The sequence below is a fragment of the Mesoplodon bidens genome (genome assembly GCF_964165515.1).
Source record: "Mesoplodon bidens genome assembly, contig: HAP1_SCAFFOLD_329, whole genome shotgun sequence".
NCBI classification, from domain to species: domain Eukaryota; kingdom Metazoa; phylum Chordata; class Mammalia; order Artiodactyla; family Ziphiidae; genus Mesoplodon; species Mesoplodon bidens.
In genome coordinates this window covers 157730-175559 of record NW_027671589.1, presented here as the reverse complement: position 1 = coordinate 175559, position 17830 = coordinate 157730, and the positions used below count along the sequence as shown (strand labels likewise).

At 41.0% G+C, this 17830-nt stretch overlaps 1 protein-coding gene across 1 annotated transcript in view; it reads left to right on the top strand.

The window, feature by feature from the left end:
• Positions 1-623: 623 nt before the first annotated feature.
• The window catches only part of LOC308611234 (putative spermatogenesis-associated protein 31C2), a gene marked incomplete at its 3' end in the record, with an annotated part of 31979 nt that continues 14772 nt past the window's right edge, over positions 624-17830 (top strand). Inside the window, exons 1-3 of the mRNA XM_081260100.1 lie at positions 624-701; positions 1057-1117; positions 1346-2168. Coding sequence (XP_081116226.1) covers positions 1476-2168 — 693 coding nt within the window. The 5' untranslated portion in view covers positions 624-701; positions 1057-1117; positions 1346-1475. The remainder of the gene's footprint in view (positions 702-1056; positions 1118-1345; positions 2169-17830) is intronic.

Sequence of the window (17830 nt, the reverse complement as noted above, 5' to 3'; positions counted from 1 at the left end):
ACCAGCCACCTTCCCACAGCGGGTGTCTCAAGTGAGACCTTCCTCTGTGTTGGGGCTGAGCCCCTGAGAGCCTGAGAGAAGAGGCTGGACTAGAGGTCTGGCCTTGGGAAGCAGAATCCTATCTGACAAAGCTCACGTGGGCATTTAGGTCTGAGAATGTGTGTGTTTCTTGATCAGAGGAACAGTGACAGAAGAAATCTATGGTGATTAAAACTTAAAAAATCCTTCTTGGGCTTCCCTGGTGGTGCAGTGGTTGAGAGTCCCCCTGCCAATGCAGGGGACGCAGGTTCGTGTCCCGGTCCGCGATGATCCCACGTGCCACGGAGTGGCTGGGCCTGTGAGCCATGGCCGCTGGGCCTGTGCGTCCGGAGCCTGTGCTCCGCAATGGGAGAGGCCACAACAGTGAGAGGCCCGAATACCCCCCTGCCCAAAAAAAAAAAAAAAAAAAAAAAAACCTTCTTTGCACTCTTCAAAGAAGAAAAACTGAAAAGATTGTTATCCACTTTAAAAATAAGTAAAAGGGGAAAAAACCCCACAGAGTTTTAGTTAAATGTAGAAAGTCATGTTGTTCATGAACACAGCTTGCCTAGATAGAGGACAGTGAGAGTTGGGTGTTAGCCCCTCACTTTTTCTTATCTCTCAGCATCAAGTAAAGCTGAAGGGGAGGAGCAGGAGTAGGAAGAAAAGTGGATCTTTGAAAGGTAAGCCTTTGCCATTCAGCCCTGCGTGACCCAAGAGTTAGCTTCCATCTCTCCTAGTCCTGAGGCCCCAGCTTCACGGTCTCTGAGAATGCCAGTGGCAGAGCTTATTCCTCAGGAAACAGAGCCTGAGCCTAATTAACAGAGCCTAATGAACGTGGAAGCACTTTGCAAAGGACAAACCCTTTTCAAGTGAGACTTACCATCACTGTCAGGGACATGTGGCCTTGGACACTGATACTTGGGCTCCAGAGTCTAATCCTCCAAAGATTTCCCTTAAAGGGCCATTGCACTCAGCCTCCTGAAAGGCTCTTAGGCCTCTGCCTTCACCACCATGACCCAGTCTCCTGATTTCCAGCTTTCAGAGATTGCCTGGAAGAACTGGAGGGGACTCACGACCTGGTTTCACTTCTGCAAAGGTAAAGAATCTTTCCCCTTCTCTCCTGGGTCGTCCTTCCTCCCCGAGCCTCTAATGTGACCCCAGCCCTGGAAGGGGGAGCCATGGGAGGGCGTGGCTAAAGCCCTAGGGTGAAGGAGAGCAGGGGCATTATGAAGTCAGTGTGGGGGCAGAGGAGGGTTCTTGGGCTGCAGGTGCCCACCCCTGCCTGTCCTGTCCAGCCATCCTGGCCCCATCTGCTCTCCTACAGCTGCCTGGGGAGGCTTCCTGGCAAGGGCAACTTTCATCAGCTCTCATGTCCAGACCCTCCTGGTGAGACGTGCAAAGCAGTGCCTGCTGGAGCCTGTGGAAGATACTGCTTGAAGGGTTGGGAACCCTGCATGAACACCTCCTGTAGGGTTTCCTTCCCTGATCCAGACACTCGAGAGGTACTGGAAGCACATATTAAAAGGTTTTGGGTAAAGCACAGGTGGACCCGACCCCTCAAGGTCCTCAAGCCCATAAATCTCTTTAAGTCGAAAAAGTTCCAACCCTCCACCATTCTACAGTTTGCCACTTCCCCTTCAGCCACCTGTGTATCTGGGTCCCACTCAAAAGTCAAGTGTGCTGAGTTCCTGGAGAAACCTCCTCAGGCTCATTCAGGAGAGAAGGTGATAACAGAAGAGTCAGTTCCTACCGTGAAGAGGCCTCTCCTTGCCCCCTCAGCTGTGTGTAAGGAAATCCAGAGTGCCCTGGGAGCGATTCCATCTGCTGACTACCATGGGCCCTCAAAGGCTTCTCTGACTGGACAGGAGGACAGGCCACCTTCTCAGTCCCTCACACTCAGCCTTGTGGGCAGAACCTGGAAGAGTGAGAGTGTGGAAGGGGTCAAGAGGGACAGCCTAGAGCCAGGTCCAATTTCAGCAATGGTCAGGAATGAGCCAAGAGAGGAGAGTGGTGGTCAGGCCTCACGAGACCCCTGCCATAGGGTAACAGTGATGGAGGTGAACTTAGGATCCCCATCTTTGAGAGGTGAAGAGGCCAGGGAGGCTGTGGAGGCCAAGGCGTCTCCTGCTCTTCAACCACAGTCTAGTGTTATCTTGGAAACCAAAGTGTTGACAAAATCCCAAACCACAAATGTACATATGAGGAGTTTAGAGGTGCCAGGGGCCAGTAGAAGTTTCCTACTACCTAGACTGTCTGTTTTCCAACATCCAGGTGAGCCATGCCTTAACATGGAGGTTGCTAGTGAGTTTAACTCCAAAGTAAAGGTACAGTCAGACAACCAGCTTCAGGACTTTCCCAAACACAGGTTCCTTGCTGCAGACAACTTGGCTTCTCAGGTGCCTCAGTGCCATCCCCAGAGAGTCCCCACCAGAGACAGGTTAGCTTCCCAGGAGCCAAGTGGCCTTATGGAAGCCCAAAGGAGCCACCTAGGGCAGCAGGAGCCCAAAACTTCAAAACTCCAAGACTCATGGAAGAGCCAGAGCAAGATGATTGCCCCTACTTACAAAAGAGAGGACTGTAGGAGGCATAAACCAGGAGAGCATGAAGAAAGGTTTAAAGAATTAGGGACCTCTCAAGCTGGAAGTATGAGCCGCCCTGCCCAGGTCAGGGGAATAACAGACTCTATTGGGAGCCGATGTCTCCAGCTCATGCCAGAGAAGAAACATAACCCTACAGAAAGCCTCTTCAGAAAAAGGATGAGGCTATTTTTAAAGTGGATTTTCCCCAAGAAAAAAGTCAATGGTCGAGATGCTCTGCAAAAAAAAAAAAAGCCCATATCAGCCACTGCCCAGAGTCACGGATCAGTCAAAAGCAGATCAACCTTGAAGAGTGAGACTGCTGAGGGTCAGGCACGCATGAGAGCTGTTGGACAGATCCCAGAAGAAAAAAGAGCAATTCACCATGGACTTCATGCCACAAAGTTAAATGAACACAAACTGGAATTCCAAGTCCCAGTATGTGGGTGCTTCTGCTACCATAGGCTTACCTCCTACCCAGAGCAAGGGAGAATGATGGGTTCTACAGCCTGTGGTCATAAAGCCACCTCCAAGGGCCAGAGTTGTTCTATCAGGGAAAGGGAAGTCAGACACCAACATAGTTTGAAAAGTGTAAGGTTCGACGATGAGCAGCTGGGCCTAAGGTGCCTCCCATCCTTGCCCCCCAAGAAGAGTTTGTTTCCAGTTAGTACCTGCCAGTATGGGCCAAAGAGTCCAGGTGCCCCAGCCCGCCATCAACACTGTCCAAGGCATTGTCATCTTTGGGGAGGTGTCTTGCCTGGTCGACAGTAAAATCCTTCTTTAGTCTTCCCTTTAGTAGGAAAACATATCTCCAAGTAAAAATTCAGTCCATGTAGAGAAAATGATTTTCTCATTAGCACATCCAAGATATTTAATGTTCCCCAATACATATATATATATATATATATATATATACAGATTTTTTTTTCTAATAAAAACATAGTGTAATGGCTGCTGTCTGTGCTGTGCACTTTGTCTTCTAGAAGGGAGGGGCATGGAGGGAGGTGGACAGTAGCATCACAAGCTTGCTCCTTGTCTCGTGTCCCTTCATTGCACCTTATGATACTGTCATTACACAAACCAAAATTACTCTAACAATGAGATGGGAAAAACCTATGAAACCCACACCCAAGGACCTGGTTCAACCAGTCTTTCTCCTTCTTCTATGCTACTTTGAACTTTATGCAACTGTAGTGGATAGGTTTACACGATAGGGCCGGACATTGCAATTCAGGCTCCAGGAAGTGTCAGAGCCAAGTGGATGGAAGTTTGGGGGGAATAGAGTATGGGCTCTGAGTTCAGAAACAGGAGAAATCTTGCCCCTGGATCTCTTGGTAGGGAATATCCAACATCTGCTCTTAAGAGTTCCTTCTCTCTCTGCTGAAGGCTGGGATTGAGATATGCCCTATGAACCCCTTTTAGCTTAGGCATAATAAAATGTACAGCATCACCCTCCCCCACCTCTGTTTTTCCTAGACTTTAGAGCAGCAACAAGGATGGCATTTCCAGCTCTGTGTGTGTAGGTGGGGGGAGTATCAGGGAGGCTGCTGAGGGCTGTGTTGAGTCCAGTCCCATATAAATGAATGGCTATGTTCATGGGTCACCTACCTTCCACTCTATGTTAACCCCAGAGAAGGAGTTTTGGATGAATGGAATAGGGGTGTGACTGTGGGTAGTAACTATCTGATGGTCAAACACTGTGAATTTAGGGTGGGATGTAGGTGTAGAAAAATCCCTGGATCGAAGGAAGGAGGCAAAGTGGTACCAGATTCCCATAAATGTGCAGTTCTGAAAGAGCAGCCCCCTGACATACAAGCACCATCTAAAGGCCTAAAGGGGAGGAAAAGTTAAGGGTCCAGTAGCTCATCATGGCCCCACCCCAGGGTCTCTACCCTATTCCAACTCTAAGATCACAGACCTAGAGAAACCACCTTTAGGTCAAAACAGAAGGTCAAACTTATAGAAGTAAAGCAAATCAGGGAAGGTTAATCTCTTAATACTATATTTAATAAGCTTACACATCCTCACCTCTTGACTTTTAGGAAGGATAAGTTAACAATAGGTGTAAAAGCCAGGACTAGGGAACTTGGGATGTGACTCCTAGTCTGGTGACCTTCACATAAACACATGGCCCAAGGACTGCTCCAGGGGAGAGGTGGGGACTGGCCTGTGATTGTGTAGTAAGCCTTGCCTGTCTCCCAGTCCTTGATCACCCCAGAGCCTGGCAGGTGAAGAAGCAATCAGACAGGATTTGTGGTGGTGTGGAGGTGACCTGTGCAAAGTGGATGGGGCAGGGTGCAATCCAGGGGTGTTCCACTGATCTGCTTCTGGCACAGCTTTTCTTGTCTCCTGACCCCCATCCATATGGAAAAGCAGGGAGACGAGGAAGAATTTCTCTAGAGTGATTTGGTGCTTCCTGCCATGTGCAAGGCTCATGGTGGACACAGCTCCAGGTGGTGTCTTTCTCATTGTGGAGATTTCTGTTCTAGCTGATGCCCCTGATCCAGATGACAACAGAAATGGACCCCATCCCCCATCCCTGTCAGGCCCCTCAACACGTGGAATTGCTGTGACCTGGGGTGGAGGGGGCAGAGTGAGCACAGGACTGCTCACACCCCTGGTTTCTCCCTGGAGCCAGGCCCTACCTCTGGGCCCCAATTCCCAAGGCAGCCTCCAGAATAGGCAGAGCAGTGAGAGTGGAGCCAGGACTTGTGGGAGGGGTCGGTACCCAGAGGAAAGAGATGACAGGGCTGGGACCTGAGCCTGGCTGCTGCTGGGTGCTCTCAGGGGCACCCAGAAGTGAGTTCTGGGAATATGGGGAAGCTGGACTTGGACCCCCCTGGCTCCTGCTGGGAGGGTGCCACAGACAGGTGATGCTGATGGAACAGCAAGAAAACAGAAAGAAGCAAGTCCCTTTGCCCTTCTCTTGCTGCTCCGTCTTCCATAAGGTACAGTAAGACAAGAAATTGAGAGACCAAAAGAAAAAAAGAAATGGAGAGACCCAGAGACAATACACAAAGACTTCACAGACACACCTCCCAAGAGAGACTTCTCACGCAAACACCTTTCTCAGAGATCACATACCGACACCTCACACAGGGACCTCATGTTGCTTCACAGACCCTCAGACAGAAACCTAGCCCAGATTTAACAGATTTCCCAGAGATACCTTCCAAAGGGACCGCATACAGAGACTTCACACAGAGATCTCACCCAGAGACAACACACAGAGACTTGGCACAAAGACCTCACAGAGACCTCACATCTATTCTTCAGTATCCATTGACAAGTCTTTCTTAGTGAATATGAAACCACTTAGCAAACTGGCAGCATGATAAATATATTATCAGTTGTGCCCCTCTGAGATCCACCAGACACTCACTGTCAGCATTACTCTAAATGGGGAAATGTTTGAGAAGTTTTGTTCTTTGGTAATGTCACTGCCTCTGAACAAAGGAATTATACATTCCAAATGTAGATTTTCAAATTTCATTCTTAGGTGTTCATTAGCTTGAAAATCACATATTACATTATTTTATTTTTATTTATTTTAGAAGAATGAAGAAAATAATGTTTATTTCTTAGAAATGCATGTAGTACTCTATTTTTTTATTTTAAAAGATTTTTAGTGGAGTATAGTTGAGTTACAAATTTGTGTTAGTTTCAGGTGTACAGCAAAGAGAGCCAGTTATACATATACATATGTCCACTTTTTTAAAAGATTCTTTTCCCATAGAGGCCATTACAGAGTATTGAGTAGAGCTCCCCGTGCTATACAGTAGGTTATTATTATCTATTTTGTATATAGTCGTGTGTATATGCCAATCCCAATCTCCCAATTTATCCTTCCCCCCTTATCTCCTGGTAACCATAAGTTTTCATTTGTACCCTTTTTTTAGGAGAATCACAAATGTTAAGCACAACTAAAACACTGTCAGTCTCCAGTGAGAGAAAATATTTGTCCAGTTTTAGTTATCATCCAGTCAAATGGTATCTGGCACATTTTTTACTTTATTGAGGACAAAGCTTAAACTTGAGATGGCTTACTTGTTTCCTTTGGGAACATAAGAAAAAACTGCAACAAAGGTACTCTAGGAATGAAATAAACCAAGAAAGAAGCATCCGGACTCACATTCACTTCCCAGAGGGCTGTGTAACTAGCACATTATTTTGCACATAATAGCTTGCATTAGGTTTGTGAGCTTTGCTTTATTTTTTAACAGGCCAATAATCATGTGAGGATTTTTCACAAGTCAAATTTCTGCTTTTAAATTTTACATTCTGGCAAAATTATGCTTCTGAATATTATTTTATTTCTTAAAATGTGGTAATGCCCTAAAATGATATCACACAATCATAACGTTCAGCTAACATACTTAAAAAGATGGGCTATTAAGGATTCATTCTTAAATAATTCTATGAAATGCACATTTTCTAAGACATGCAGTTAGGATCCATTTTATATTCATTATAGGGTTAACACATTGCTTAAAAAATTTTTGAAAGATTATAAAATATATGACTTAGCCTATGGTTGACATTCTACATGTTACCTCATAAAATTACTGAGGGAAGGATATCTTAATATCTGAATTGAAGGTAGTGTACATTTAATCTACATCTGGCTTATAACAGTGAATAATGAAAGGCTTTCATTTATTATATATCTCACACTTTCCAAAGGGTACACTTCGAAAAGACTACTGATTTCTCACTGCTAATAAGCAACCTATTGCCCTTGCCTTGGTAAAATCTATCTTAATGACAGCTGGTTGTCTCCCAGATTATCCATTGGTATTACAGCGTCACGGTCTTTTAAGAGGAGCAGGGCTGACACGAGGACTCTTTGGGCTTATTTCTACAAGAAATTTAGTTTTTCTATTCTCCTAATTAAACAATGTATAATTATTAATTTTTCCCTTTACTCCTTTATGTCGTTGAATCAGAAAGCAATGGACTCTGGTCCCGTATGTCATCTAAGACTCTATCAGATCACTTTTGTTTCAATAGTGCAGCTTACTCAGGTAAGTTTACTGATCAGAACCAAATGGGATCAATTAGGAAAAAGTTCATACAGGAAAATATCCTTTTCAAAGTTGACTATTTTAACACAGTTAAATAAGCGATTATTTTTTAATCCTTTGAGTTAAGATTGTTCAGGGTGGCCAAGAAAGTCTGGAAACATGAAAAATGTCCATAAAAGCACTTTATTACTATAATACGTTGAATGTGTTGCTCCTCATTATTAATTCACAGTTCATTAAGCTGGGCAAAATTACAATGAACAATGTGCATTAAAGCAAAATTCCCATCAACCATTTTCCATCTGTCGTACATTGTGTCAGATGATTTGTGTGTCTAATTTTCATGGAAAAACTTGTACCTTTACTCCAGAATAAGAAATCAAGGGGGATCAATCTATTAAAAAGATATTAATATTCCCAGACTCTGTGGCCTTCCGTATTTTCTTTTTAAGAAGATTCACCTAGTGCAAATCTTATAAATATTTTTACCATTTAATATGCCCAGACAAAATGGATACAAAAATTAGATAAAAGAGAAAACAACAAAAACAGATTCCCTTTGTTTTCAAAACATTTGATGTTTACATCAAAATATTTTGTTGAAAATGAAGTGATTTTTAATCTAGAGTTAAAAGACACTACAATGATATTTAGAACATATTACAGATCTGGATTTTTACAAATAGATTTTTATTTAAAACAGGTCTCACACTGATATCAAGAAACCAGGCACTCTAGAACAAAATGTGGAGAGATGGCAATTATGCGATGACTTCTTAATACTCCAAGGGAAAAAGATTGTTTCCAAAGTAGTCCATCTACAATATTAACCCTTAAGATCTACTCCCCTTGATAGGTTTCAATATTATTTTCTGTTTTATACACATTTACTTTATAATTAACTCCTATAGGAGGACATTTCTGGAAATGTTCCCAGATATCTACAGCCACACTTTCTGTCATGATCACACCATGGAAAAAGTAGGGAACATCCAGATCCTGATGATCCAGGGGTTTCATAATTACCCCTTTGAGGTCAGTCAGAATCATAATCATTCCCAGAACAGGGTCAGTCTTTACATTTGTGCCCCTAGACATGCAGATTGTAACACTACCCACCCAAAGGCAAGTTGTCTTCCTTACTCAGGTTTGCAGGGGCACCACTCACTGTGGTAGCTAGAAGAGTCCGTTGCCCCCAGCCCGGACCTGCATTCTCTACTCTCCACAGACACATCGTACTACAGATATACCAGTGGCGCTGATGAAACTTCCAGAAAGCTATAAAATAATGCATGCCAGGCACGGTAGATGAGGATTTAGAAAATGCTAACATCTTCTCTAGGAAATAAAGGTGACATACCTATGTGGCTTTAAGCATTTTTGTGCATTAGCTGGCGCCCTGGATCTGGGAAAAAGCATCTGATTTTAAAGTTTCTCAGCCTCATTCTCTGCAATGAAATCTGAAGCTCTTCCTTCCTTCTCTGAGTCCAGAAGCTGGAATTGATACAGTCTGCTCTCTGTGATTTGTCTCTACCATTTGTTTCCAGTGACCACTTCAACTCAGATATCTCTCAATTCAGGGATCACTCCTAAACTTCAGGACGAAGGTCACTGCCCTTTTTATTCCCACCACAATTTTATGCTAGTAACCCTTTACAGTGTCAATAAATTTATTTTGTAGAATGTGCCCCCTGGACTCCACCAGCTAAATCTGTATTGTGGGCAAATCATTTGTTACTTAGCTAAACAAATTTTATAAAATCATATTTCATAAAATTGTATTTTATAAAATGTTACTTTCTTATTTTATAAAATTGGTAAATCCAGGGATTTAGGCTTAATTCTTATTTTTAAAAATGTTGGTACTCATTTTGCCAATTTTTCTCTTTTTACATGTATCAGAAAATATGTTAAAAACTCAACTGTGAAGATACCACTATTTTTATTTTTTCTCACTTTTTGTACTTAACTTTTATAACAAACCTTTATTATTGCCCAGGAAACAAGAAAGTTTGTTCCTTGGAAAACATCAGTCCTAAGAACATACTAAGTTAAAGCTTAGTATGTTAGATCTGCGAGTAGCCTTGTCTTTTTTTTTTTTTTTTTTTTTTTTGGTACGCTGGCCTCTCACTGTTGTGGCCTCTCCCGTTGCAGAGCACAGGCTCCGGACACGCCAGCTCAGCGGTCATGGCTCACGGGTCCAGCCGCTCCACGGCATGTGGGATCTTCCCGGACCGGGGCACGAACCCGTGTCCCCTGCATCGGCAGGCAGACTCTCAACCACTGCGCCACCAGGGAAGCCCAACCTTCTCTTTTTTTTAATGATGCTTTTTTCTGAATTGGTTAAAAAAAAAAAAAAGCCTTAAGGCTTAGGAACAGAAGCAAATTGAGAATTAAAATCCAAATCATTCAAATGAAGTTTGTCAGAACAGTTTGTGTGTGGAGAGGACAGCTTCTGGGCACTTCAGAGAAACCAGCAGGACAGAATTGAGAATAGCCAGCACCTTACAGGGCTTCTCACAGAAATGCTTTAATGCAAAGAGGTGACTAGATTTCACAGGGAGACCAGGGAGAGGATGCAGAGATAATTAAATCACATTCAAGCACCTGTTTACCTGGGAGGTAAGTTCCTTCATATTGTGGTCAGATGCTGTTTAGGGGGACACTGGTGCAGGGGAGGTGTTGGGAGGATGAACTCTTTTCTGAGTGATTTTGCAAGTGTGAAAATTCATCCAACAGAGATGCTAGAAAAATTTGCTCCTAGTAGCGAGTGTCCAACATGATATTTTGGGACAAAAATGTGTATTTGGAAGAATTTTTCACAAAAGAACAGTGATGGGAGGAAAAGATTCATATGGGCCTGGCTAGTAATATTCTTCCTTCACAGTTTTCTTGTGGGTTCCTGAGGCCTGTTGTGACTGCTTGGAGACCTGGACCCCAAGCAATGGCCCTCTTTGTCATACTCAGGGCAACCCAGGAAGTTGCTTGTCTGAAGCAGAAAAGGTTCTCCCTTCCACTCATGTCCTCTTGCTGATCAGATGAACACATGGCATCATCTACAGCTGAGAGGTGTTTGTTAACTTCCTTTGTTTCATAGGACACAACTCATATATACTCTACAGTAATGTTTATCACTGTCTTTTATAATCTCAAGGTAAGAAGTAATCAGTGTTAAAATCATTCTACTGGAATAACAAAGCACATGATTTATTTTTTTTCCCTAATAGTGATTGTATTTGTTTGCTAGGGCTGCCATAACAAAATACCGCACTGGCTACTAGGTGGCTTAAACAACAAAAACATATTTTCTCATAGCTCTAGAGGCTAGAAGTCCAAGATCAAAGTATCAAGTTTAGTTTCTTTGAGGTCTCTCTCCTTTGATGGCTACCTTCTCGCTGTGTCCTCACATTGTTGCCCCTCAGTCTGTGCATGTCTGTGTTCTAATATTCCCTCCTTATAAAGATACAAGTCGGGCTTCCCTGGTGGCGCAGTGGTTGAGAGTCCGCCTGCCGATGCAGGGGACACGGGTTCGTGCCCCGGTCTGGGAAGATCCCACATGCCGCAGAGCGGCTAGGCCCGTGAGCCATGGCTGCTGAGCCTGCGCATCCGGAGCCTGTGCTCTGCAAGGGGAGAGGCCACAACAGTGAGAGGCCCGCCTACCGCAAAAAAAAAAAAAAAAAAAAAAAAAAAAAAACAAATATATACAAGTCATATTGGATTAGAGTCCATCCATATGATCATTTTACCTTAATTTTCTCTTCCAAAGCAGTATTTCCAAGTAGAAGTTAAGCTTACTGTACAAGCAATCAGGTATTTAAAAAGAGGCATTGTGGGCCTCCCTGGTGGCGCAGTGGTTGAGAGTCCGCCTGCCGATGCAGGGGATACGGGTTCGTGCCCCAGTCTGGGAGGATCCCATATGCCGCAGAGCGGCTGGGCCCGTGAGCCATGGCCGCTGGGCCTGCGCGTCCGGAGCCTGTGCTCCGCAATGGGAGAGGCCACAGCAGTGAGAGGCCCGCATACCGCAAAAAGATTAAATAAATAAATAAATAAATAAATAAATAAAATAAAAAGAGGCATTGCTATGGAGACAAAAAAACAATGGTTAATAATTGAGGCAAATTTCATATCAGTTTTTGAGTTCTGAGGGTAGACAGTTGAGAAGATCTCTAAATGTCAGGGTTAAAGCATCTTTTGTAGTTTGAATGTCCATCAGATGTTCAGGTAAGCTTTCTGAGTTGTCCATATAGCAACAGGAATGAAGAAGACTGTCTAAACATGAGCTGCTGTGGAGATTTCTCTGAAGTTTATATTAAGATATCTACCTTCAGTATGCAGGAGTTCAGAAAAAAAGGCAGTTTTAGTTTCAATGGTTCCAAGTCAAAAGGGTGGGAGAAAATTTAGAAACACTAGTTTGGAGAGTTGTAGTCAGGTAGTGGAGGAAACTAGAAAAATTCAGGATACAGTCCAGTTTTCAGGTAATTAACAAAACTTCAAGGAAAATTAATAGCACTAGAGTCTAATATCCACAATACGTATTTTGGTTTCTATCGAAAGATAATTTTTCTCTCTAAAATCACCCTCATTTCTATCAAAGATAGCCAAATTAAGACAAATTTGTTTGCAAAATAAGTCTAGATTCAATACAATTGGTCTTATTTATATAAGTATAGCAAGGATCATGATTGACCATATAGGCTTGTTTTTTATTTTTATTTTGTGCTTTTATTAAGAGAATTTATTGCCTGTCTCTCCTCCCAATAGCTCAAACATGAAGAAGCAACATCAGAGGAAGACAGACAGAAAATGGCTCTTTGAGTTTGTCCTTCTTGGCATTGGTGAAGGAAGAGGCAGCTTTCTCAAAGTTTTTATCTGCTTAATTGGATGTAGTGGAGAAAGGGAACAAGGAAAGTCAGAGGATAAGTGAACAGGCTCTGCACCTACCAAGGATGTGTTATCCTCCTAATCGTCCCAGTAGGAATATTCCATTCATGTTCTTTGATCTGATCCTTGCATTGGAAGACACTTCTTTTTTTAATCTCTTTTTTTAATTTAATATTTATTTTATATTGAAGTATAGTTGATTTACAATGTTGAATTAGTTTCAGGTGTACAGCAAAATGATTCAGTTATACATATACATATATCCATTCATTTTCAGATTCTTTTGCCGTATAGGTTATTACAGAATAGTGAGTAGAGTTCCCTTTGCTATACAGTAGGGTCTTGTTGATTATCTATTTTATATATAGTAGTGTGTATATGTGAATCCAAACTCCTAATTTATCCCTCCCCATACATTTTCCCTTTAGTAACCATAAGTTTGTATTTTAAGTCTGTGAGTTTGTTTCTCTTTTGTAATTAAGTTCATTTGTATCATTTTTTCAGATTCCACAGATAAGTGATATCATATGATATTTGTCTTTCTCTGAGTTACTTCACTTAGTATGATAATCTCTACGTCAATTCATGTTACTGCAAATGGCATTACTTCACTCATTTTTATGGCTGAGTAATATTCCATTGTATATATGTACCACATCTTCTTTATCCATCCATCTGTCAATGGACATTTAAATTGCTTTCATATCCTGGTTATTGTGAATAGTGCTGCACTGAACACTGGGGTGCATGTATCTTTTGGAAGTATAATTTTCTCCAGATACATGCCTAAGAGTAGGATTGATGGATCATATGGTAGTTCTATTTTTAGTTTTTTAAGGAATCCCATAATATTCTCCATAGTGGTTGCACCAATTTACATTCCCACCAACAGTGTAGGAGGACTCCTTTTCTCCACACCCTCTCCAACATTTTTGTAGTCTACACTTTGTAGACTTTTTGATGATGGTTACTCTGACTGGTGTGAGGTGATACCTCATTGTAGTTTTGATTTGCATGTCTCTAATAATTAGCGATGTTGAGCAGATTTTCATGTGCTTTTTGCCCATCAGTATGTCTTCTTTGGAGAAATGTCTATTTAGATCTTCTGTCCATTTTTTTGATTGGGTTGTTTGCTTTTTTGATATTGAGCTGCATGAGCTATTTGTATACTTTGGAGATTATTCCATTGTCAGTCTCATCATTTGCAAGTATTTTCTCCCATTCTGTAGGTTGTCTTTTTGTTTTGTTTATGGTTTCCTTTGCTGTGCAAAAGCTTTGAAGTTTGATTAGGTCCCATTGGTTTATTTTAGTTTTTGTTTTCTTTCCTCTAGGAGGTGGATCCAAAAAGATATTGCTGCTGTGAAAGAGTGTTCTGCCTGGATTTTCCTCTAAGAGTTTTATAATATCCAGTCTTACATTTAGGTCTTTAATGCATTTTGAGTTTATTTTTGTCTGTGATGTTAGAAAATTGTTCTAATTTCATTTTTTTACATGTAGCTGTCCAGTTTTCCCAGCACCACTTATAGAAGAGACTGTCTTTTCTCCTTTGTATATTCCTGCCTCCTTTGTCATAGATTAATTGACCATAGTTGTGTGGGTTTATTTCTGGGCTTTCTATTCTGTTCCGTTGATCTATATTTCTGTTTTTGTGCAAGTACCATACTGATTACTGTAGCTTTGTAATATAGTCTGAAGACAGTGAGCCTGATTCCTCCAGCTCCATTTTGCTTTCATAGTATGCTTTGGCTATTTGGGGGTTTGTGTTTCTATACACATTTTAAAATGTTCTGTTCTAGTTCTGTGAAAAATGCCATTGGTGGGGGCTTCCCTGGTGGTCCGGTGGTTGGGACTTCACCTTCCAATGAGGAGGATGCAGGTTCGATCCCTGGTCAGGGAGTTGGGATCCCACATGCCATGCAACCAAAAAAACACACAAAAAAACAAAAACCGAAACATAAAACAGAAGCAATATTGTAACAAATTCAATAAAGACTTTAAAAATGGTCCACATGAAAAAAATCTAAAAAAAAAAAAATTCCACTGGTAATTTAATAGGGATTGCATTGAATCTGTAGATTACCGTAAGTAGTATACTCATTTTGACAGTATTGATTCTTCCAATCCAAGCACGTGGTATATCTCTCCATCTGTTTGTGTCACTTTCGATTTCTTTCATCAGCATCTTAGAGTTTTCAGAGTACAGGTCTTTTGTCTCCTTAGGTAGATTTATTCATAGGTATTTATTCTTTTTGATGTGATGGTAAATGGGACTCCTTCCATAATTTCTCTTTCTGATCTTTTGTTTTTAGTGTATAGGAATGAAAGAGATTTCTGTGTATTAATTTTGTATTCTGTGACTTTACTGTATTCATTGATGTGGTGTATCACACTGATTGATATGTGGAGATTGAAAAATCCTTGCATCCTTCGGGTAAATCCCACTTGATCATGGTGTCTGAGCCTTTTAATGTGTTGTTTGATGCACTTTGCTAGTATTTTGTAAATGAGTTTTGAGTCTATGCTCATCAGTGATATTGACTTATTTTTTCTTTTTCTGTAGTACCTTTGTTTGGTTTTGGTATCAGGGTGATTATGGCCTCATAGGATGAGTTTGGGAATGTTTCTTCTGAAATTTTATGGAATAGTTTCAGAAGAACAGGTGTTTAGTGTTCTCTAAAGGCTTGATAGAATTCACCTGTGAAGCCATCTGATCTTGGACTTTTGTTTGTTGGGAGTTTCTTTTTTTTAAAATAAATTTTAATAATTTTTTTAAATAAATTTATTTATTTATTTTATTTTTGGCTGCATTGGGTGTTTGTTGCTGTATGTAGGCTTTCTTTTTTTAGTTGTGGCAAGCGGGGGCTACTCTTCATTGTGGTGCATGGGCTACTCATTGTGGTGGCTTCTCTTGTTGCAGAGCATGGGATCTAGGCACGTGAGCTTCAGTAGTTGTGGCATGCAGGCTCAGCAGCTGTGGTTCGTGGGCTCTAGAGAGCAGGCTTAGTAGTTGTGACCCACGGGCTTAGTTGCTCTGTGACATGTGGGATCTTCCTGGACCAGGGTTCGAACCTGTGTCCCCTGCCTTGGCAGGTGGTTTCTTAACAACTGCGCCACCAGGGATGCCCTGTTGGAGTTTCTTCATCACAGTTTCAATTTCAGGACTTGTGATTTGTCTGTTCATATTTTCTATTTCTTCCTGGTTCAGTCTTCGAAGGTTGTACCTTTCTAAGAAATTGTCCATTTCTTCTAGGTTGTGCATTTTACAGGCATATAGTTTCTTGTAGTAGTCTCTTATGAGCTTTTGTATATCTGTGGTGTCCATTGTAATCTCTTTTGTATTTCCAATTTTATTGCTTTGAGCTCTCCCCATTTTTTTCTTGATGATGCTGGCTAATGGTTTATCAATTTTGTTTATCTCTTCAAAGAACCAGCTTCTAGTTTCATTGATCTTTCGTACTGTTTTTTCTCTCATTTATTTCTGCTCTGATCTGTATGATTTCTCTTTCTACTAAATTTGGGTTTTGTTTGTTCTCCTTTGTCTAGTTGCTTTACGTATAAGGTTAGGTTGTTTATTTGAGATTTTTCTTGTTTCCTGAGGTAAGATTTTATCACTATAAACTTCCCTCTTAGAAATGCTTCTGCTGCATCCCATAGGTTTTGGATCTTCATGTTTTTGTTTTCATTTGTAGGTATTTTTTAATTTTTGTTTTGATTTCTTCAGTGATACATTGGTTGCTTATAGCATATTGTTTAGCCTCCATGTATTTGTGTTTTTTACAGTTTTTTTCTTGTAGTTGATCTCTAATCTCATAGCATTGTGTTTGGAATAGGTGTTTCATATGATTTCAATTTTCTTAAATTGACCAAGGCTCACTTTGTGGCCCAGCGTGTGATCTATCCTGGAGAATGTTTCGTGTGCACTTGAGGAGAGTGTGTATTCTGCTGCTTTCAGATGGAATGCTCTCTAAATATCAATTAAGTCCTTCTGGCCTAATGTGTCATTCAAGGCCTGTGTTTTCATATTGATTTTCTGTCTGGATGATCTGTCCATTGATGAAAGTGGGGTGTTAACATCCCCCAATACTACTGTGTTACTGTCAATTTCTCCTTTTATGGCTATTAGCATTTGCCTTATATATTGAGGCGTTCCTATGTTGGGTGAATATATATTTACAATTGTTGTATCTTCTTCTTGGATTGATTCCTTGATCATTATGCAGTGTCCTTCTTGGTCCTTGTTACAGTCTTTATTTTAGAGTCTATTTTGTCTGCTATGACTATTGCTACTCTGGCTTTCCTTTGATTTCCATTTGTATGGAATACCTTTCTTTTACCCTCTCACTTTCAGTCTGTGTGGGTGTCTAGATCTAAAGTGAGTTTCTAGTAGGCAGCATATATATGGTTCTTGCTTTTGTATCTATTCAGCCAGTCTATGTCTTTTGGTTGGAGCATTTAGTCTATTTACTTTTAATGTAATTATCAATATGTATGTTCTTATTGTCATTTTGTTCATTGTTTTGGGTTTGTTTTTGTAGCTCTTTTTTCTTCCCTTCCTCTTTTGTTCTCTTCCCTTGTGGTTTGATGACCATCTTTAGTGTTGCATTTGGGTTGCTTTTTCTTTGTGTATCTATTGTCGATTTCTGGTTTGCATTTCCCAAGAGGTTTTGATATAGCAGAGTGTATATATATATATGAAAAGTTGTTTTAAGTTGCTGGCCTCTTAATTTCAAATGCATTTCCAATATCCTGCATTTGTACTCTCCTCTTCTCATGATTGCTTGTTTTGATATCATATTTGTGAGTGGATGACTTCCTACCTTTACTGTATGTTTGCCTTTAATGGTGAGCTTTCCCATTCATAATTGTCTTTTTTTCTAGTTGTGGCATTTTCTTTTTCATCTAGAGAATTTCCTTTAGCATTTGTTGTAAAGCTGGTTTGATGGTGCTGAATTCTCTTAGCTTTTGTTTGTCTATAAAGCTTTTGATTTCTCTGTCAGGTCTGAATAAGAGCCTTGCTGGGTAGAATAATTTTGGTCATAGGTTTTTGCCTTTCATCACTGTAAATATATTGGGCCACTCCCTTCTGGCTTGCAGAGTTTCTGCTGAAAAAAATCAGCTGATAACCTTACTGGGGTTTCCTTGTATGCTATTTGTTGTTTTTCTCTTGTTGCTTTTAATGTTTTCTTTGTCTTTAATTTTTGTCAATTTGATTCATGTGTGTTGGCATGTTCCTCTTTGGGTTTGTCCTGTAGTTGACTCTCTGTGCTTCCTGGACTTGAGTGACTGTTCCTTTTCCATGTTAGGGAAGTTTTTGGCTATTATCTCTTC